Source organism: Loxodonta africana, chromosome 14, assembly GCF_030014295.1.
Source record: "Loxodonta africana isolate mLoxAfr1 chromosome 14, mLoxAfr1.hap2, whole genome shotgun sequence".
Classification (NCBI taxonomy): domain Eukaryota; kingdom Metazoa; phylum Chordata; class Mammalia; order Proboscidea; family Elephantidae; genus Loxodonta; species Loxodonta africana.
This window is the reverse complement of record NC_087355.1, coordinates 70,580,307-70,603,813: the sequence shown is the minus strand read 5'-3', so window position 1 is coordinate 70,603,813 and position 23,507 is coordinate 70,580,307. Positions and strand designations below refer to the sequence as shown.

The 23,507-nt window shown below is 42.0% G+C and overlaps 1 protein-coding gene across 4 annotated transcripts in view; it reads left to right on the top strand.

Moving 5' to 3' along the window:
* SNTB1 (syntrophin beta 1) overlaps nt 1-23,507 on the top strand; it is a 255,140-nt gene that overhangs the window by 103,338 nt on the left and 128,295 nt on the right. For all 4 annotated transcript variants that reach the window (XM_064268023.1, XM_023545677.2, XM_064268022.1 and 1 more), the window contains exon 2: nt 4,654-4,870. In XM_064268023.1, coding sequence (XP_064124093.1) covers nt 4,654-4,870 — 217 coding nt within the window. The remainder of the gene's footprint in view (nt 1-4,653; nt 4,871-23,507) is intronic.

Below are 23,507 nucleotides of genomic sequence, written 5' to 3'. Positions count from 1 at the left end.
CAGCTTCCTAAGGAATCACAGAGTGTTTGAAGGGTAGGGACCTTATTTCCCTCACTTGACAGATGAAAAGGAGGCCCGGGAAGGTGAAGTGACTTGCCCAGGTCTGGAGAGCTAGTTAGTGGCAGAGCTGGAACTGTAATCCAGTCTCTGACTCCCAGGGTCAATTCTCATTTCCCCACATTATTCAACCTCTTGTGACATTAGCTATAGTTTCCTGGGAAACTTACATTATGTCTTTCATTATGTCTTGGTCTTTTTGGAAATATTGGTGATCTCCCCCTGCATTGTTCCTCTCTAAGATGACCTAGGAAAATGCCATTAAGGGAAAGTCTTATTTTCCATTTTGTCAGCGAATCCTGTCTTTACCTGTAACTTTAGGCATTTGTCTTAACCTCTCTCCCCCACCTGGAGGTTTCCCACCAAATGTGTGAATACCCAGTTTTATTGCCTCCAAGAGATCCCCTCTCCCCTTAATCACATTAGAAAATGGACATTTTGTGTTCACATACACTACCCATAAGAACTTATTGCCTTTGAGTTGATTCCAACTCATAGCGACCCCACAGGACAGAGTAGGACTGCCTCATAGGGTTTCCAAAGCTGTTATTTTACTGAAGCAGAGTGCCACATTTTTCTCCCGTGGAGCAGCTGGTGGGTTTGAACTGCCAACCTATCAGTAGCACTGAGCACTTAACCATTGTGCCACCAGGGCTCCCTAGCCACATCTCCTATAGTAATGAAATGTTTTTTCCTTCTTGTCTAGAAATCCCTTTTTTGTGCCACATCTCCTATAGTAATGAAATGTTTTTTCCTTCTTGTCTAGAAATCCCTTTTTTGTTGTTTTTGTTATTGTTTTTAAAAAGAAAAAGTTGAGAACGTATTAAACGCCACTCCTGGCTTTTTAATAGCTGGTAGGAGAATTGATTGGATTTGCCTAAAGCATTTCCTCATTAGTCGTGCATACACACACACACACACACACACACACACTGTCTTTCCCTTTCAAATGTCATCTGGCCAGCTGCCCCAACAAAGGTTTAATTATAGCAACTTGGGGCCTTAGAAAACTTGGGCTTTACTGAATGTTCTTTTGAAAGTTTCACAACTGCTCGTCCTTCAAAAGGAAAAATACAAATATTGAAAGTGACTTGTTGGATTATTGGTTTAGAAACCACTTCTTACTGCTCTCCTGCGCTTTTTTTGCAACTAAAGGTTGGAATTTTAATTGCACACCTGGTTTTTAATTTATGATGCCCAGAAAGGGCATAGTTTATTAATTAGTTCAGATTATTAAGTGCTCTGAACCTGGGCCTGGTGGCTGCTTGATCATTTTCAACAGCTCTTTGCCCAAGTTACTGTCTATAGGTACATAGTAGGAGCCCTGGTGGTGCAGCAGTTAAGCGTTCGGCTGCTAACTGGAAGGTTGGCGGTTTGAGCTCTCCAGCCACTCACTGGGAGAAAGATGTGGCAGTCTGTTTCCATAATGATTTACAGCCTTGGAAACCCAATGTGGCAGTTCTGCTCAGTCCTACAGGGTTGCTGTGTGTCAGGATTGACTCAACAGCAGTGGGTTTGGTTTTTGGATTGGTAGGTACGTGGAGGTATAATCATGCAGACACCAACAGTTCAGTGTGCCAGGTTAGACCCTCTATTATGAATACATATTAGTGTCTTAAGGAGCATTTATTGAAATGCCATTGTTTAATAGTTCAGGCTCACAGAATCAAGCTTTCTTATGTTACAGGCAGCAGCCTCTTAATTGGATGTTGTCTTGTTAGCGCTGCTGTAACAGAAGTACTATAAGTGGATGGCATTAACAAAGAGAAGTTTATTTCCTCACAGTAAAGTAGGCTGAAAGTCTAAATTCAGGGCGTCATCTTCAGGGGAAGGCTTTCTATCTCTGTCAGCTCTGGAGGAAGGTCTTTCTCGTCAACCTTCCCCTGTCTAGGAGCTTCTCCTCGAAGGGACCTTGGATCCAAAGGACACTCTCTGTTCCTGTCACGTCACTGCTTTCTTGGTGATATGCGGTCCCCCTCTCTGCTCGCTTCCCTTTCCTTTTTCTCTCTTGAGAGATAAAAGGTGGTACAAGCCATACCCCAGGGAAACTCCCTTTACATTGGATCAGGGATGTGACCTGGCTAAGGGTGGTGTTACAATCCCACCCAAATCCTCTTTAAGATAAAATTACAATCACAAAATGGAGGACAGCCACATAATACTGCGAATCACGGCCTAACCAAGTTGACACATATTTTGGGGAGATACAATTCAATCCATGACAGATGTTTTCTTCCAGTACATGCAAACCTTGGCTTAAACACTCACCCCCAATTAATTAAAAAAACATAAAGCGGGAGAAACAGTGTTGCTTCATGGACTCTGGAGCCAGGCAACCTGGATTTAGACTCACACTTCTGCTGTTTCTAGCTCTGTAACTTTACCCATTTGTTTTAACCTCTTTCTGTTGCAGTGTCTGTGGGTAAAATGAGGATGATTATAATGCCTGTATCATGGGGTTGTTGTGAGGTTCAAATGAGTTAGTGTACAAAAAGCAGTTAGCGACGTACGTAGAACAGTTATTGTTGTCTTTTTACTGATTACACTAACAAATTTATTTCTATTTCTGTGCTGTAGAGTCTAGTTGTGTTAAGCCCTGACATAATTAGGGATGCCTCTCCATGTAAAAAGCTGAGAGTTGTCCCCAAATGTCTGTTCTCTCCTCCTTTCTCGTTAATAGCCCTCTTTCCCACCAACTTTTAGCTAGGTTTATGAATGACTCTTCTCTTTCTGTAATTGCAACCTGTGCTGATGGGTTTGCAACAGCTGTGGGACTGTTTCCTACTTAACTGCACTTACATTCCATTGACAGCCTGAAATCTCTTTTTTCAAATAAGCATCGGTACTAAATGGCATCTCCTCTCTCCTGTGTTAACATGACTGCTTTTGATATCTGTGGTGGAATCCCCAAATGTATATCCACACTGTGTGCATCTAGGTATGTTGGTCTGCTTATTGGATGGTTGTAAACCTAATCTGTCATTCGAGCTCCTAGATCTACTTTTCCTGTGGTCCTTCCAAGGTACTTTATTCCTGTTATAAAACTTAGCTCATTCTGCTTTGTGCCATAGTTCATGCACTTGTCTTATGTCCCTGTCTTAGATTGAGTTCCCTAGAGGCAGAGCCTGTTTGGGAAGTCAGGCAGCAACCGTGTAGCTCCCCAGCCTTGATGGCTTCTCGTGGGCCAAGAGCAGTTCTCCAGAGTAGGGGGCAGCTATGAGGTGTTCTCTGTCAACACACAGTAGCTGGGGTAATGGTATCGTAGATGGGAAAAGAGTTGTGGCTGAGATCCAACAGCATCCACTAGGGCGCTCATGATGTTGTACCTCTTGAATGAGGAAACCACATATTGTTCACCTCTGCTAGCCTCCAGAAACTCAGCTCCTGTCTCACAGGTGAAAGTGCTAGTTTGTAGAATTGAATCATCAGAGATCTGTGGGAAATACCCCTGGTTTACACTCTTCAATCCACTGCCATTTGTAATCACAGATACCTGTGAGGGACTTAGTCACATCTCCCCAAGTAGCCGAGAACCAAACTGTGTAGTGATAGAAGGATATGGAAATTTATATTGCATGGTCCAAGAGTCTAGTAGCCTTGTTAACTCAGCTGTCTAAGAACTAAATGCTTAAATTAAGAATAGGCAACTAATTTCTTCAGAGTAAGAAATACATCTCAAAGGAGAGAACTTCAATCTAAATTATGTTTTTTAATTTTATAAAAGTGATAGATGCATATGGTCAAACATGTGAATGGTGTAAAAGGGAAATAAATGATTGGTAAGGTCTCTTTCTCAATCTTCCCAACTTGTATTTCTACTCCCCAGAGCTAACTACTGTTAACATTTCCTTGTGCTTGTGTTCAGAATTAGTTGTACACATACAAACATATATATTTATGATTTTAGAGATTACAGTACATGTACTGGTCTTCACTGTTCTGTTATTCACTAACAGTAGGCCTTATGGATCTTTCTACATCAACACATCTAAAGCTAATTGGTTTTTTTAAATGACTGTGCAAATGTCTCACAATTTATTTAGCCTGTCCTTTTTTAGTGGACATTTAGGTTGTTTCTGGTGTTCCTGTGATGAATAATGCTGTCACTGTTACAAATTCTGTCTGTGACAAAAAAGTTCTTACGTGTATTTCTTTGCATATATGCTCTCAGCATTTTTAAACTGAAAAGCCTATTTGTGCATCTCAGTAGAAAATGGTCAGTGTGGCTACATCTATATCGAATAATTATGTGTCTGCATTCCTAAGTAATGCATTTTCACTCTGTCCATTTGTTTTTTACTCTCTTTCCCAGAAAGCAATTTACAATCAGCAAAGATAGATGTTGTCACAGTTTAAAAAAAAAGCTCAAAGCAATTTTCAATGGTAGGCTGTCATGCTAGTTGGAAGAATCGTGTTATTACGTAGTTAAATAATAGGATAACTATGTTGAGAGGAACAGAAATTCTGAGTCTTGTTCAGAATTGAAGAGGTCCAATGTTAAAGAGTGTGTCCAGTGTAAGTTCTACTAACACAATAAGATTTTTCAGAGATCAGCCCGGATGCGCTTAAAGTGCTCATTGTTTTTTTTGCTTGCAGTGAAATACATGCGAGAAGCCACGCCATATGTGAAGAAAGGCTCCCCAGTGTCCGAGATTGGGTGGGAAACTCCTCCACCAGAATCGCCTCGGCTGGGGGGCAGCTCATCAGACCCTCTGTCGCCACAGTCCTTCTCCTTCCATAGAGACCGGAAAAGCATCCCCCTCAAGATGTGCTACATCACACGGAGTATGGCCTTGGCTGACCCTGAGAACAGGTAAAGAGGGCCACAGCTCTACCCCGCATCTCTGCAGCTCTTTGGCCTTTGGGATCAAGAGAAGGCTTTGTCAGCCTTTGCTAGAATTCTGAAAACACTCAGTAGTTTCCAAAGAACGGCACCAAAGGGCCATGCTGAGAGAGTGAGTGGGTTCAAACCAGGCTTCCCTCTTCCTTCACTCTTTTCCTCTCTTCTTCCTTCCTTTCTTTCAGTTACATAGTGATTTGAAGGATCTGTGTGCTGTGCTCTGGTTCTGGAAAGAGTTGAGGAACTGGAGTTGAGATGCTGAGTTTCTTCCCTGACTCTGCCATTGCCAGTCTGTGTGACTTTGGGCAAGTTATTCAAAACCACTCACCCTCAATTTTGTCATCTGTAAATGGAAGTAATTAAAATAGGTATACCTTTTTTTCATTAGGTTATTAGGATTAAATGCGTAAATGCACGTAAGGTGCTTAGGGCAGGGAAACCTCCTATGAATGTAAGCCGTAATAGTAATTATAATTAATTTTAGGTAGTAATAAGCAAACCAGCCTCTCTGGGCCTTGATGGGAGTCCCTGGGTGGTGCAGACTGTTAACATGCTTGGCTGATAACCAAAAGGCTGGCAGTTTGAGTTCACCTAGAGGTGCCTTGGAAGAAGGACCTGGCAATCTACATCTGAAAATCGGTCATTGGAAACTCTATAGAGCGCAATTCTACTCTGACACATATGGGGTCGCCATGAGTCAGAATCGACAGCAGTTGGTTTGGTTTTTTTGGTTTTTTAGGCTTCAGTGCCCTGAACTGTGTACTTGGAGGGTTGGATGAAATGATCCTCAGAGCTGTTTTTCACTCTAACCCTCCCTTAAGCTCAAGAGAAACAAAGGAGTGGCTTTGGTATAAGCCTGGAATGCTGTTTCCTAAAGTCTGTGCGTGGTTTCTCATGCCACAGGATAGATGTATCATCTGGCCTCATGGATGTTATTAGGAGTCCAGCCACGAGCAAGCAAATATTTGGGGTTCCTGTCCCCCGTAAGGAGCCCTAGGTGCACAGTGGTTAAGCGCTCAGCTGCCAACCAAAAGGTCAGCGGTTTGAACCCACCAGCCCATCTACAGGAAAAAGATTTGGCAGTCTGCTTCCATAAGGATTACAGCCTTGGAAACTCCATGAGGCAGTTCTACTCGGTCCTATAAGGTCACTATGAGTTGGAATCAACTCGATGGCAGTGGGTTTGGTTTTGGGTTTGCCGTCCCATTAAGTCTTATTTTAATTCATCAGAACTCAAAAACATACATCTTCTTGGAGAAAAAGAAAAATAAGAGGCATGTAGAAGAAGAAAGAGAAGAGAAAGGACATGAGCCAGCAAACGGGAATCTTGGTGACCTTTGCATCTGCATTAGAATGCTAAAAATAGGACCGGCTCTACTGGCCCTTATTTATAACATGTGTGGGACAGCTGCAGCCCGCCGGAGTAGGAAATAGTTGGCTGGCTTCAGAGTTGCTGGTGGGGAAAAGCCAAAGGGAAAAGGGGCAGGGAGAAAGTGGCGTCCTTGGCTCCCAGCTCAATGCTTTTTTTCTCTCCCAATAAACCAACTCTAAGGAAGCTGCTAGGGCCCTTTTGAGTCCAGCCAACTAACTGTGTCTTTACTCCCTTGCTCCCTGGCCCTGCCACACATCCTGTGTTGGTTATATCTGCAGAGGCATGGATTGCATTGGTTGTATGACAGTATCAGCAAAACAAGAGAACCAGAGCAGACCTAGGCCTTGGAGAGATTGGGGAAGAAGCAGAGTTACATGACCCCTTTCTACTGTTTATTGTTCCCCCTGGATTTCTGCCAGTTTCTGGGGCCTTCCGTTGCTGTCCTGGTTACTCTCAGGGTCCTCTTCCCTGGCTTCTCCCTCACCCAATCAAGCAAGTCCTTTCCCCCACGAATCTGATGGCTAAGGTTTCAGATCTGATGAATTCATAATTTAGTGTGTTGCCTATCTTATGCTAGGCATTCTGCTAGTTAACTTTAGACCAGAGACTGCAATGTGGAAGCCTCCAGGTGTAACCAGTCCGCAGATAGGCCTTTTTGTGGTTTATCCAGTGTTTTAAGAACATATGAATTCATTGTTATATTGAATCACCGAGAAATAACACATTAAAAAAAAGTCAGGTTTTTGCTCTTCTAGAAAAATTGCAAGATCTGGCGATATTGGGCCCACATTGCTGCAGGCAGGGCTACAGTCTATGGCAGCCCAGTACAGCCTTCTCCTTTGACAAGAACACACTCTTCTCATCACTTCTATTGCCTACACTTAAGGGATCCAATTAATTATCTGCCTGGTCCTTCACATCACCTGCCTGGGCATTATGGACCTTTTTGACGTTGGAATTTGTAACCATATTTAGTCCTCATAACAGCCCTCTTAGTTTCTATCATTATCTCCATTCTGCAGATGGAGATAATGATAGAAACTGGGGCTTAGAGTGCTTATGAGTTCCCAAGGCTATATAGCTACTATATGGTGTAGCTGAGTTTCAGACCCATGCCTGTAGGAGAGGTGACAATGGCCAGAAAAATGCAAACAGAGTCTGGAAGACGTACTGGAACATCATAGAAGTGATTAATGCATTGGGGAGAGAATTTGAGTAAATGATACCTGCTGTTCTTTCAGCTGTGATCTTCTATGCTATAGTTCTCCCAGGTTATTTAATTGTATTTTAAAGACTATTTCAGGAGACATCAGGCCTTCATCCAAACATTGGAAATTCCACTCTGTATGCCAATCCAGTAGAGGAGAATGAGTGTTTAAGTTTTTATGTTGGTGCTCTTCATGTCCACCATTGTCCTCTATTGAGGAGTATATATAAGGTCCCCACTACCCCACGTCCCACCAGGATATGAGACCCAGTGGGGCAGACCTGAAAATGCAAGCCGGCTAAGGCACAGAGGTCAGGAGGGGACTATGGGTCCTGACAGGTCCAAAACTATTGCTGACAAGGGAAATAAAGACAACCCAAGACATACAAAGACATAAGAAGCCTAGGTGAGTCTTGCTCATGATTGAGGAAGAGAAGAAAAAGGAAACACATATTTTATATGCTAGGCCCAGTATTTTTTTTTAGGCCCAGTATAGTGTAGCAGTCAAAAATAGGGACTCTTCAAAAGCCAGCTCTTGCCTATGTACAAGACACTCCTAACAGAAAGTGATTAAAAAAAAAAATAGAGAGAGAGAGATGGGTAAAAGCATACAAAGTGAATACAAACTAACAAAAAGAAAGCAGCCATCTTCATTCTGATATGTCACAAGGTAAAATGCAGGCTGCAAAGCCATCAACCAAGACAAAGAAGGACTGATTTATGCTAAAGGCCAGAATTCCCAAGAAAGATTGAACAGTTATGAGTAAGTACCAAACAACACAGCAGTACCTTTATAGCAGAAGATGGGAGAAGAAATAGAAACATACTAATATTAGGTGATTTAACATACCACTTCCAGAGACAGGGGAAATAAATAAAAATAGGTAAGAACATCAAAGCCCCTAACAATATAATTAGTTAGGTAGATCTGGTTTCGTCACAAACTTTGTACCCTGATAACAGAGAATACACTTTCTATTCAAATGCACATAGAAAAATCACAAAATTCACCATGAATTAGTCTCACAGAGAAAATACACTGATTTCCATGAGGTCAAATTAATACAAACAACTTCTGATGGCAGTGGAATAAATTACCAAACCACCAAAAACCTTTCTCCTTGGATTTTTAAAAGCTCTGTGTAAAATAACTCTTAGTTCGTAGGGGAAGTACAAAGTAAAATTGTATAAGTTTTCCCAAAAGATGAAAACAATGCATATATTAAATATAAAGGAGACAGGGCGAGTGTGGGCTCTGGAATCTGCTGGACCTGCAGGAGACCCCCAGTTCTGCCACACATGCATGAATTTAAGCAAGCGTCTTGTTTAATCCAAATAACGACCTGTAGGTGCTCTAATCTCCATTTTATAGATAGTGAAACAAAACTCATGCAGATGGTAGGTTTGGGATTCAAACCCAGGCCCGGCTGACTCCAAGCCCAAGTTCTCAGTCATACTTCCCTCTGACTTCAACACTTAGGCCAATAGCTCACCTGAACTGTAAGCACCGTATCCAGGAGTTAATGGTCTCCTGGGGGCTAAAACCTGAGAACTGATGGCAAATGCCACAGCATCTCAGAGCTAATCCCCATGGCTGGTGACACACAGCTGCTGGTAGTTTGCATGAAAAACGCTAATGTTCAATTTCTCAAACAGAAACAGCCATACAACAGCAGGCAGGATTACTGCTCTTCGCTGAAGAAGGTCACTCAGCAGGTAGTGAATCCAGAAGAATATGTCACTGCTCCGTGAGTCGGAATCGACTCGACCGCGCTGGGTTTGGTTTTTTTTTTTTTAAAGTGGCTGTCAATGATTACAGCAATTTTTTTTTTGTTCTACCTCTTAAATATCTCTTGTATCTTATATTCAGCTGTCCTGCACAGCCACTGCCCTGGTCTAGAGCTACATTCTCCGACCTTCAGAGTATTTGAACACATTTCTACTTATAGCTTTGTTTCTGGTTCCGTCCCTCCCCACCCCTCATCATCCATCTGACACCCAACTAGCCAAGGGGACTTGAAACACTCAAAATTTACTCATTTTCAGGATGATGGAAAAATTTGGAAAAAGATGGTGAAGGTTACACAGCATGGTGGATGTAATTAATATCAATGAACGGCAAGTGTGAAAAATGTCGACCTGGCAAACATGTTGTTATGTGTGTACTTAACACAATTTAAAAAAAAATTACTCATTTAATCGCAGTGGCTCCTTGTCACCCGTACTAATAGCTAAAGTCCTCAGCATTGCATTAAAATCCCATTAGGTTTAGGATCTTCTCTAACTGTCCAGCTCCTCCTCACCTTACACCTGAAGCTTCAGCAACTCTTAAAACAATCCATGCCTTTTCTACACTTGCTTCCTGATAGTTTCCTAAACCAGTTGCCGTCAAGTCGATTCTGACTTACGGCGACCCCATGTGTGGCAGAGTAGAACTGTGCTCCATAGGGGTTTTAATGGCTGGTTTTTCCAAGTAGATTTTTATCCCATTGGCACTCCAGCCCTCTGAGCTCCTGCAAGTGGTACGCAACCAATGGGTTCACACCTTACTAGACTCCTCCTTGTAGGTGCTTTAGGCTGCAACTTGCTCAAGGGCATCAGTTACCTGATTCCATCGCTATTTTTCAAACTTGTATTAAGCTCTTTTCTCTCTTACTTTCTGGTAGGTTTGCACCTACTTTTACTGGCTTTTTTCTGAAATCTTGCAAGGCAGAGCATATTAACATGAATGGCCAAGCAGCTGTGTTTTTTCCCAATAAGAACTTTTGCATAATTTGCATCTAAGAGTGCTCAAAGTTTCATTTTAATGACCTGAAAAAACATTTTCATAGCCTTGTTGTTTTTAAGAAAATCTATCTCCCGCATAGATAAACTTGAATATTCATCCTAATTATCATACATTTTTAATTAGTGGGGTATGAATTAGTAAGGTTTCACTGGCGATGGTAAGCTTGTTAAAAAATAAATTTAACTCTGGTTGGTTGGCTTGAGAAAAAAGAGTTGAGGAGCAGGCTCAAGGAGCGTGGTGCTATGATTTCAGCAATACAGAGCTCTTTACACAGTCACGTTAGCCTATCCCCATGCCTGTAAGCACAATTCCAGGAAAATCTCAGTTCCCCTCTAAGTGCACTTTGAGAGGTTGAAATTGACCGTCTTGTTTCTGAGGGATTTTTGCTAAAGATGACTCTCAGTATTTAGGCCTTGATCACTTGCTCTCAGTCTATTAATTGAACTCCATTTGGCTTGGAAAAAGCCATCTCAGGATTTTCCAGCTGAGATAATGAAGCCTCTGAAAATAACCCCAATAGGATCACGCAGGCATCACCTACCCTAGTGATTCTGCAATGTGGTTCAGAGAGGCCCCTGCCCTCCCTTTCTTCTGCACTTATGGAATTTAGTTTTTATTCGTGGAGGGTGGATTTGGGGCACAGAGAGCTGCTGATGCATTTGGAACACCTACTTGGATATACATGGGGCACTGGTGACTCCATAGGAGAACCTGGCCAGTATACCTCATCCATGGCCACCAACTCCTTCCATGGAGGCTCGCTTATTGCTGTGATGCCAAACAGGTTTAAACGGAGCTTCCAGGGTAAGACTAGGAAGAAATGTTTAGCTGTCTACTTCCGAAAATCAGCCAATGACAACCCTATGGATCACAGTGGTCTGATACACACCCAATCATGGGATGGAGCAGGTCCAGGCAAGGTTTTGGTCCATTGTGCATTGGGTCGCCATGAGTCTGGGGCTGACTCAACAGTAGCTAACAACAACTTGATATGCAGGTCACGCGTCTGTTGATAGATCCTCCCCTTATTCCTAAATAATATTCAAATAGGAATACTGACGTTGTGGGTACTTTACACCTGATTGGAATTTCTTTCCTTTTCTTGAATTTCTAACAGAAGGTGTTAATTACTCAATTTCTCTGCTGCAGTGACAGAGTTCTTGCCCCAGTAGAGCTCACCCTCAGGTAGAGAATGTTGACAAGTATATTGACAAGTAAGCTGGTGGTTAAAAAACAATATTATAGAGAGATGATGAGGGAGTACAGGATGCTATGGAAGCTCCTTTACAGGAAAGGCACCTAATGCAAAATTTTCTTTTGGGAGGGGTGGGGATGATGTCAACAGGGAATGATTCTTAGAGGAAATGATGTCTATGCTGAGACTTGAATAATATAATAGAAGTTAACCAGTCAAGGGTTGGGGAGGGAGGCAGGAAGGGTATTTCTGACGATGGAAATAATATGAGCGGAGGCACAAGAAAGACCATTGTTCTGTTGAAGAACTGGAAGTTTGGTCTTTCTGGAGCAATCTGTAAGAAGGGTGTATCAAAAGAAGAGATGGAGAGGTTATCATAAACAGAATTAAGCCATTTTATAATTTAGATTTTATCCTAAGGGACCTGAAGCAATGGAATGATGCAACAAAGATCACTCTGACTTCAGCGTAAAGAGCGAATTGACCCCAGACACCCTTGTAACTTAATACTGAAGTCACTCCCAAAGTTCACCCTTCAGGCCAAGATTAGATAGGTCTATAAAACAAACAATAACACATGTGAGGAATGTGCTTCGTCGCTCAATCATTTATATGAGACTAAAGGGACACACCAGCCCAAAACGAAGGATGAGAAGGCAGGAAGGGACAGGAAAAGTGGAAGAATGGAAATAAGAAACCAAGGTGGAGAAGGGGAGAATGTTGACACATCATGGGGTTGGTAACCAATGTCACAAAACAATTTGTGTATTAATTGTTTCATGAGAAACTGATTTGCTTTGTAAACTTTCACCTAAAGCACAATTAAAAAAAAAAAGAGTGGATTGAATTGAGGCAGGGGCTCGAAGGCAGTGTTAAGGAAACCAATAACACTGATGAAGCACCCAGGATTTAGCAACAGCAGGCAGGTGTTACTACCGGTAGGACTGAGGAGCAAAAGGCCCAAGTCACCACAACCTGGCAAGGACTGCAGCCCTAGGAGAGGAACAGATGGGGAGGAATAACTTAATATCTAAACCATTCTCTCCTGCTCTAGCATCTCCAATGCCTCCAACTGGCTGCACACAACCAGGTGCTAAGGAGCCTGAGTGATGCTGTTTATTCCATAGAGTTCGACATCTTGGAGCACAGATCAAGGCAGAGAATGAATCTGGAGGCATAAAGTAGAAAAAAAAAATCACAAAAAGTATATTTATATTCCGTCTCTTTGAAAACAGGTCTTGTGTGTATAATGCAAATGATGATTCATTGTAAGAAAATGTGGTTAACCCAAGCACTTTATTTTGATAAAAACATCTTACCAGAAGAACAACCTGTTGCTGTTGAGTTGATTCCAACTCATAGCAACCCTATAGGACAGAGTAGAGCTGTCCATCTGGTTTCCAAGGAGCGGCTGGTAGATTTGAACTGCTGACGTTTTGGTTAACAGCTAAACACTTAACCACTGCACATCTTGGACAGTCTCAAATTAGTACTTATAGAGTCCTGTTCAGTAAAAGGAGCCCTGGTAGTACAGTGGTTAAATGCTAACCAAAAAGGTTGGCAATTCGAATCTACCAGCTGCTCCTTGGAAACCCTATGGGCAGTTCTGCTCTATCCTATAGCATTGGTGAGTAGGAATTAACTTGACGGCAATAAGTTTGGTTATATTTTTTTGTTTTTGTTTTCTTTTTTGGTCTAATAAAAGGTGTTATGCCCCACCTAGTTTTAATAAGGAGCATTGGTGATGCAGTGGCTAAGCGCTTGGCTCCTATCCCAAAGGTTGGTGGTTGAGACTCACCAGCAGCTCTGTGGGAGAAAGATATGGCAATCTGCTTCATAAAGATGAAAAATTACAGCCTTGGAAATCATATAGGGACAGTTCTACTCTGGTCACTGTGGTCACTGTAAGTCAGAATCAACTCTACAGCAATGTGTTTGGTTTGGTTTACAGTTTTAATAAAGATTTTTTTTAGCTTCTCCTGGAATCCAGACTTTCTGGAGCCACTGAGACTTGATTAACCCCCAAAACTATCACCCTGAGATAATCTTTACACTTCAAACCTTAAACCAAAAATATCCCCTGAAGTCTTTTTAAACCAAACAATGGTTAAGCTTAACTAGTAAAGAAAGTCTCCTTTGAGCATTGTACTCTTTTAAGAGCTGTCTATGTGGGATCAAATTGACAACAGTAACTAGAATGATCAGCTAGGAAACTTAGGAGGCAGTGAGGTTATGTTAATGGAGGAGAAACAATTTGAAAAAGGAGGACAAGAATGGTTGTACAACTTGAAGAATGTCGTCAGTGTCACCGAATTGTACGTGTAGAAATTGTTGAATTGGTGTGTGTTCTGCTGTGTATATTCTCAACAAAAATAAAAATAAAAAAAAGATTTAGCCAAATGTACCCCTTCCCTTTCCTGTGATTTCAGCTGGATATAGAAGAGACAATTTAGAGACCCAGAAAAAAAGAGCGTTTTTCATTCAAGATGAAAGTTGCATCCAGACAGTGCCATAAGGAGAGGACAGGACAGTTTAGCTATGACATGGGCTCGGTGATGGATTTTTTTACTCAGAAAATGGCAGAGGTCTGGGAGGGAGTGTCTTCTCCCATTATGGCACAACTGGGGACTTCAGAGGGTGCAGGTTAAGAGCGCTGCTGTCTCCATATCAAACCAGTTTGACGGTGAAATATTCATAAAAAGGCAGCAGAGAGAGAGGTGAAGATGTGAGAAGAGAAAGGGGTACCTTTGAGCAGGAACCGTTGATTAATGGGAGTCAAAACGCTGGGCTACCAAATCTTTTTAACATTAGTTTCCTTTCATCTAAAATGCCAAATCAGTTACCCTTTATGTACACACTTTCACTTATAATGTGGTGCTTTTTTTTTTCCTAGAATTAACCGCTCCCCCGCCTCTGTTATGAAACACTCAGCAAAGGCCAAGTAGTGCAATTTGTTTTCATTTCCTGTATTATTACTAAACATTCAGACAATCAGAAAATGTTTCTTCATGTTACCTGGAAACGAAACACTAGATCCAGCCGTTGGAATTCTTGAAGCTATTTTCTCAATCTCTCTGGCAATATTTTTTACAAGATGCAGATGCAGTCTTGAAAAAATGGTTGACTTTCTGGCCAGGCCAACCTGGGTGTAATTGCTGGCTTTTCCACTTATTCTCTTGGTGACTTTAGGCAATTTGCATCTTTAACTTCTTTGCATCTTTTTTTTTTTTTTTTAAATATATGACATGAGGATAATCTCTCTCTCTGTGTACTGTTTTGAGAATTAAGTAAGTCGATATTTGCCTAATGCCTGGATGTGTTGTTGTGGTTAGTTGCTGCCACGTCGATTCCGACTCATGGCGACCCCATGTGTGCAGAGTCGAACTGCTCCATAGGGTGTTCAAGGCTGGGGCCTTTCAGAAGCAGATCGCTAGGCTGTCTTCTGAGGCGTCTCTGGGTGGGTTCAAACTCCCAGCCTTTCAGTTAGTGGTTGAGACGTGATTGTGATTCCTGCCTGGGACATAGGAGGTAGATAAGATAATCAGTTGCTGTAGAGTTGACCTCAACTCATGGCGACCCCGTGTGTGTCAGAGGAGAAGTGTGCTCTCTAGGGTTTTCAGTGGCTGATTTTTCAGAAGTAGATCACCAGGCCTTTCATCTGAGGCACCTCTGGGTGGACTCACACCTCCAACATTTTGGTTAGCAGCCGAGTGTATTAACTTTCCACTCAGGGACTCCCAATACATAGCAAATGTAGTCTCTTCCCCATTCCCTTTTCTTTTAAGACTATTCAGTGCTCCTAAGATTATGAAAGGATTCCTTCAGTGTCATGCGATGTGTTAAGAATTTTTAAAATAGTTTTATTAAGTGCTAGGAAAACCAGGGGTAAAATATACTCCTCAGAATATATTTGGGTAGATGAAAATCACATTGTGACTTTACAAATTCCTGCCTGATCCCACATCTGTACTAGCTGACAGTTTGAAGAACTGGGCCAGTTTGTAAATACCATCTCTAGATTAATTTCTCCAGGAGACACTGAGACAGGATTTGAATCACTAAGAAGGAATAAAACCATACCCAGGCCACATGCAGTTTTAGAGAAATATTCCAATCAGTCCTGGTGGCAGGCTTCTCCAGCTTTACTGTCAGATATGTGGAGAAGGAAATTGGCAGATAAAAGAGCATGCATGAGCCAGAGTAGAAATATGAACCAAAATATTTCTGCTGATGCCATAGTAATCCTGGATACTATTAACTTCAGCTTGCATCAGACTACCAGGTTTCACAAATCCATTATTGTAATATCTGTGTACAAAATTATGATAGTGCTGTTCATGTGCAACCATCCCTGCAGAATGTAAATTTTAGTCTTTTTTTTCCTTGTACTGGAACTGTTTTGGTTGTATTCCACCTACATTTTCTTTGTAAACCTTTGTAGGGTGAGAAATACAGCATTTTGAGACAGATGAAGTTTTTTTTGTGACTGTGGAAGAGCGAACACTGGTACATACTAGCATTGAACTAAAAGTTCAACCAAACTCCTAAAAATTGATGCTCATAGCAGCTGAGAGCTAATGAATTCTTGCTCTCTTGGTATTCTGCATGATGTAGTGGAAAGAACTTGTGACGTTGAAAATAGAAAGACCTAGGTTTGAGCCCTAACTCTTTGTAATCTTGGCCGCCTTGTTTTACCTTTCTCAGTCTCATGTAATCCAAGTGTGAAATGGACATAATAAGACCTGCTTTTCAGAATTAATTTCGGATTAAATGACCCTCAAAGGGAGGTATGCATAACCTCTTGAGTAACATGGGTTTTACTAAGGAATATATAAAGCCCTTGAAGGTAAAGGTTTACCTTCTAGTAACATGAATTTTATTTCGAATTTTGGAAGAATAGAAATTATTATAGATTTCATTCACAAGAATTTTAAAGCTAAAACATGAGACTTAAACAAAATTTTTGCTTGTAGTTATTTTAGATCAAACCCAGTTCCCCCAAAGTACAAGTTCACTCCAGCAATTAAGAATTCTCAGAGACATGTTAGAAGTATTTATGTATATGAAAGCATAAATGTTAACAGTGAGGTTATTGTTGTTGTTAGCTGCCGTTGAGTCAGCCCGTAACTCATGGTGACCCAGGCACAACAGAACAAAATGCTGCCCAGTCCTGCACCAAACTGGGTCTCCAACCAAAGGAAGGCAAGAATTCTACCACTGACCCACCACTGCCCCCTAGCAGTGAGTTTACACTGAAGGAAATAGAAATCAATCTAGGTAACTTAAGCAGAAAGCAATTTACTGTAATTAACAACCTGGGATATGCAGATGACACAAACGTGCCTGCTGAAAGTTGAAGAGGACTTGAAGCACTTACTGATGAAGATCCAAGACCAGAGCCTTCAATATGGATTACACCTCAACATAAAGACAACGAAAGTCCTCACAACTGGGCCAATAAGCAACATCACGATAAACAGAAAAGGTTGACGTTTTCAAGGATTTCATTTTACTTGGATCCACAATCAACACCCATGGAAGCCGCAGTCAAGACATCAAATGACATATTGCATTTGAGCACATTTGCGTCTGCTGCAAAAGACCTCCTTAAGTGTAAAAAAGCAAAGATGTCACGTTGAGGACCAAGGTGTGCCTGACCCAAGCCATATTATTTTCAGTTGCCTCATATGCGTGCAAAAGCTGGACAATGAATTAGGAAGACCGAAGAAGAATTGATGCATTTGTACTGTGGTGCTGACAAAGAATATTGAATATACCATGCACTGCCAAAAGAACAAACAAATCTGTCTTGGAAGAAGTATGGCCAGAATGCTCCTTAGAAGGGAGGATGGTGAGACTTTGTCTTACGTACTTTGGACACGTTATCAGGAGGGACCAGTCCCTGGAGAAGGAGATCATGCTTGCTAAAGTAGAAAAAAAAAGAGGGTCAGCAAAAAAGAGGCATATCCTCAATGAGATGGATTGATATAGTGACTGCAACAGTGGGCATAGCAACGATTGTGAGGATGACTCAGAACCGGGCAGTGTTTTGTTCTGTTGTACATAGAGTCTCTATGAGTCAGAACCAACTCAAAGGTACCTAACAACAACAGTTAGTTGCTTACAAAACAAGTGGGAGGGTTCAGGGAAAAGGCTTTAGATTGGGTCTCCATTAATAGTTCCTGGGACTCTACAAAACAAAATCAGGAAGTGGGAAACCAGGAGGTTGCCATGGGGACCATTGAAACTATACAACACCAAGTCTGTGATCCAGGAATTAGGGTGCTGGGATGAGAGAGCTAGCACCTGGCAACAACTGCCTCTTGACACTAAGGAAACTGGTGATTGAACATTGAAGATCTGAATTCAGGCAAACCAGAAGCATGGCCTCTTTGTAAGAATTGGACAGCTTTAAGGTGGTGAATAGCTCCAAGAAGCCTCCCTGCTTCCTTGCGGCCAGTGTTTTAATTGCAGTTACAGCCCTTTAGCTTAGAATTGCCTGTCTTAAAAAAAAAAAAAAAAAAAAAAGCAGGGGTTAAAGGAGGGGTTACCGTTGGGACTGGCCTTGGGAGGGACAGTAGAACCACCTGGAGCCGGCAAATTGGCTGGAGTCTCTGGGCCTGACGAGCCAACCAGTTGTAATGGAGCTAGAGGGTCCTGGGGATCTAATGGTTTGTGCTGGCTGACCGTGCACTGCCCTTCATAGCCGAAGCAGAGAGGATGGCTTAAGACGGAAGAGAATCAAAGGACATCCTGGGAAGGTGTTTCAGTCAGGATGCAGCCAGGAAACACAGAGGGGATTGAATTTAAAGCGTTGGTTACACTGGTGAAGGAAGAGTTGAGAAGCCCTCACGAGATGATGAGGGCACCGAGAGGTTAACAATAGCAGGAAGCCCCTAGGTCTTTTAGGCTAGAGGCACAAAGTCTAGGGAGGGGTGTTATCAACATCCAGGGTGTAGCACCTCTCTGCAAAAGCTGGAACCAAAGTGGCCTGTCCAGCAAGCTGGAGCCATGAAGAAGATGCAGCTAGAGATGCCACTATAGGTGGGCAGGTTGGAAGGACCTTGGTTTTTCCCTTCCCCCTTCCCTTCAGTATCTCCTAGCTCTTCCTGTGGGAGCCTGAAGGAGTCATCCCTCAGTCATACTGAACGAAATCAGGGAAAGTGTAAAGAATGGATGTATGGAGGGCAGACAAGCCCAGGAGAGGCCCAGGAAGGCATCTGATTCATCTCTGTATCTCTAACCCGTTGTCATGTAGCCGATTCTGACTCACAGCGACCTACAGGGCACAGTAGAATCGACTTGACAGCAACAGGTTTGGTTTGTCTTTTTATTTTTTTTTAAGCTCCTTCCTGGAGCCCTGTTGGCATAGGGGTTATGAGCTTGGCTGCTAACAAAAACGTTGGTTAAAAAAAAAAAAAGTCATCTAGCCAGTTCTGATTCATAGTGACCCTATAGGACAGAGTAGAACTGTCCCATAGAGCTTCCAAGGAGCAGCTGGTGGATTCGAACTGCAGACCTTTATGGTTTGCAACCAAGCTCTTAACTACTACGCCACCAGAGCTACGGGGTGTTGATAGTTACTCTGTATGCTACAGGAACAGCGGCAGCATAGGCATCACCCGGGGGCTTTTGAGAACTGCAGGCCCCATCCCAGCCCTGTTAAATCAGAATCTGCATTTTGGTAAGATGATTTATCCCATAACAATTTGAAAGGCATTTTCATTTTGGGTAGATCAGTGGGCTTTCACCAAACTAATCCCTCATCCTTCTGTTTAATGTCCCTTTATTGTTTTTTTAGAGATGAAAGTCAATTTCCCAGTGAATCCACACGTGTGAAGAACTTACTAAGGAGGGGATGGTGGTGGTGAAATTAATTAAATTCGCTCAGTGCTGTGGAAATGAAGCTTTAACAAGTGATCGGAAAGTTCCTCCGGTGCAGACTGAATAACTGATTTCTCTTTTAGAAGAGTGTCCACCCTGGCTCATACCCAGGAGGAATGTCAGTCCTCCAACTCTTTAAAGGTCAACATATTGCCTCAAACAGTTTTTTATGGAATGCTCTTCTCAAAGTTGGAAGCAATATGCAGATCGTTATATGTAACCCAACCCCATGATGTCATCAACCTTGTACCCTCACCCCAGACTGCTTCATTCCGTTAGGTTCTAGGGTGGAGCCATTTGAAACTTAATTCTCTCCTATGTGAAGTACAACCAACTGCCTATTACGGTCATGGGAGTAGGGTAATAGCATGAAACAGAAAATCAACAGCTAATCAGCATAAAGTATTTCCCCCTAGAGTTTCAACTTCTGCCCCTAAGTCTTTTCCTGGATCTGCTTGCAATTAGTAAAACTATGAGATTTGAGTTTTTATTTCCTCCAGCTGTCCTTGATGCAAAATTAGTGAAGGTGCTGGCAGACGCCAGAAGAAAGGAGAGAGTATTAAAGACTTGGATAATATACAAGCCCATAGTCTGTTCCTTCCACAATTTGCTATATCTGAAAACTGATGCCAGGAAGGCAGAGGTCCTTTGGGATTAGTTCCTCTTTCTAGACACAGTGCCTGGCACATATTAGCTGCTCCATGAATGCTTTTGAACAGGAACTGAGTAGAATCAGAATAGGATAGAAATGAGGTGCGCCCCAAGGTTGCCCCAGCTTACTTCTTTGAGGAGGGCAAGGGAAACCCACGCAGAGCCCAACGCTTCCCTAAGTTGAGGAGACAGAGCTGAAAGTCTGGGAGACCAAAGCAGCTAGCGTTTACAAGGCGGACTACCAAAGAAAATACAGCTGCAGAGAAAGAGGATTCTGGAGACTTGATTGAAGAGGGTCCCTGTTGAGTTCAGCTGAGTACTGTTCACCTGTCTGTGAGGAAATTGCCTAAGGGTAGGGGAAAATCTGCCCCCAAAGGATTAGAGGTAACAGTGTTCAGTGGTCTTGTAAATTTGGAAATAATGCCTATTCTACCAGTTAAACTGGAAAACCTCATGATTCACAGGACATTGGGTAGTGTACAAAAAAGGACCTTGCTTCAACAGGGGGAAAGATTTAGCCCTAGATGGAACACTGCTTAGGCCTGCTTAACAGCACTCAAAAGCAAGACCTGAAAAGATCAAACTGTTTCCAAGTAACTTAACTCTGCCCCAGAAAAAAAGATGCCGAAGAATATTTTTAGGAAAAAAATATCCACACCCAAGGAGGAAAAATTCAGTGTCTGGAATCGAATAAAAATATTACCAGTCATGCAAAGAAGCAAGAAAATATAACCCATGATGAAGAGTAAAATCAAATAACTGCAGCTGACACAGATGTTAGAACTAGCAAACAATGAAGTTCAAACAGTTATTATAAATGTGCTCCGTATGTTCAAAAAGGTGAGTGGGTACATGGAGGCTATAATAGAAGATCCAAATCATACTTCTAGAGATGAAAAGTATAATGCCTGAAATGAAAACCACGTTGGATGGAATTAGTAGCAGATAAGACATTACAGACCAGATGACTAGCGAACCTGAAGACCTAGTTATAGAAACTACCCAATCAGATACCAACTATACACATATTAATGTGGCTAAAATTAAATAGACTGATGATACCAGATGTTGACAAGAATGTGGAAGAACTGGACCTTCATACACTGTTTATGGGAATGAAAAATGGCACAACCACTTTGATAAACAGTTTGGCAGTTTCTTAAAATGTTAAACACATCTACTATATGAACCAGAAATTGCACTCCTAGGCATTTACCCAAGAGAAATGAAAGCCTTTGTCCCTACAAAAACACAAGTTTTATAGCAAGTTTTTTGTGTTAGGCAAAAAACTAGATACAACCCAAATGTTCACCAAAAAGTGAATGAATAAATGAAGAGTGGTTTATCCGTAAAATGGATTTCTACTCAGCAGTAAAAGGAATGAAGTACAGACACCTGACACAACATGGATGAGTCTCACAGAAATCATTATGTTCTGTGAAAGAAGCCAAAGAGGAATACTTACTATATGATTCCATTTATTAAAATTCTACAAAATGCAAACTTATCTATTTAAAAAGAAAAAAAAAATGAACCCACTGCCTTTGAGTCAGTTCCAACTCACAGCAACCCTATAGGACAGAGTAGAACTGTCCCCATAGAGTTTCCCAGAAGCGCCTGGTAGATTTGAGCTGCCAACCTCTTGGTTAGCAGCCGTAGCACTTAACCACTATGCCACCAGGGTTTCCAACCTATTTTCTGTCACTAACTTACCTATAGTGACAGAAAATAGGTTAGTCATTGCCTGGGGATAGGAGAAAGAGTTATGGGAAATGGTCATAAGTGGTCCCCAGGAAACTTTTTAGGGTGATGGATATGATCATTATTTTGAATGTGGTCTCACAGATGTTAACATATGTCTAAATTTAATTCACTTAAAATATGTACAGTTTGTTGTATGTCAGTTATACCTTAATAGATCTGCTTAAAAAATTAAAGGTGAGGTATAGAATAGCTTTCCAGATAAGCTGGACTATTTGCTATTTCTTGAACACTCTGCACTTTCATGCCTCTCTGTTCCTGGTCATCATGTCCCTGTAGACTGAAATGTCCTCCCACCATTCTCCACCTGTCAGAATCCTTTTATTCCTTAAGCCTCATCTCAAATGCCTTTGTCTTCATGAAGTATTTCCTGATCCCTATACTCCACAGGAGCCCTGGTGGTGCAGCGGTTGAGAGCTACAGTGAGCTATGGCTGCTAAGCAAAAGGTTTTGGCAGTTCAAGTCCACCAGCCATCCCTTGGAAACCCTGTGGGGCAGTTCTACGCTATCCAATAGGGTTGCTGTGAGTTGGAATCGACTTGACAGCAACGGGTTTGGGTTTTTTTTTTTTTTTTGGTTATACTGCAGCATAAGGAGCCCTGGTGGTGCAGTGTTAAGGGCTCGACTGCCAATCAAAAGGTTGGCAGTTCAAACCCACAAGCTGTTCTGTGGGAAAAAGATGTGGCAGTCTGCTTCTGTAAAGATTATAGACTTGGAAACCCTATGGAGCAGTTCTACTCTGTACTACAGTGTTGCTGAGTCAGAATCAACTCGACTAGCAGCAACGAGTTGGTTTTTTTTTTTTTTTTTTTTTTTTGATACTCCAGTTTGCCTTTCCTTCCTTGGATACTCTATGCCTCTTTAGTGGTACACCTATTTTTCCACATACTGTAATTATTTTAGTACCATCCGCCTCTCGAGGCTATAAAAGGCTTGGACTGAATCCATTTTATCTTTGTAACTCCCAATCCCCATGCCTAGAAGAGCCCCATTACCCATGAATGAGTATTTCAATATTTGGAGGACACAGTTTCCCAAAGATTTAAAAAAAAAACAAAACTGCTGCCATGGAGTCGATTCTGACGCCTAGCGACCCTATAGGACAGAGTAGAAGTGCCCCATAGGGTTTCCAAGGAGTGCCTGGTGGATTCGAACTACTGACCTTTTGGTTAGCAGCCATAGCTCTTAACCACTATGCCACCAGGATTTCCTTCCCAAAGATAGAACCGTTAATTCAGAAATCAAATGGCAGTGAGAGAATGATCTCCTTATTGTGCTAGAGTAGAACAGTATCTAGAGTGTTCTCTCCTTTGCATTTCTTCTGCCGCTACCTGGATAACTGCTGTGCCTCCCCAGCCTCCAACAGTAAGCTCCTTTTTCCTCAGTATCTCTAGCACCTAGCAGACTGCCTGGCATAGAGCAGGCATTCAATAGATACTTTTGAATGAATGATTCAAGCATGATTAAGGTTACTTTTACTTGCTCCACTCCAAATTCTGGCTTCTTGGCGTTTCTTTTTTTGGAGAAGGTGTATTTAAGTCTTGGCGAAAGCAGTTCATGTTAATTGATAAGCAGCCCTCACGCAGATTGCCCAAGGACATGATGCTGGATCTAAAGTTTAATCAACTGACTCACACATCTGGAGGGAACACATGTTTGGAATGTTCTGAGACAGAAGAGGCTTTGACCGTCCCAGGGGCTCAGAAGAGCCCCCTGGCAGCAACCACAGAAATCCCAGCATTCCGCTCTTCA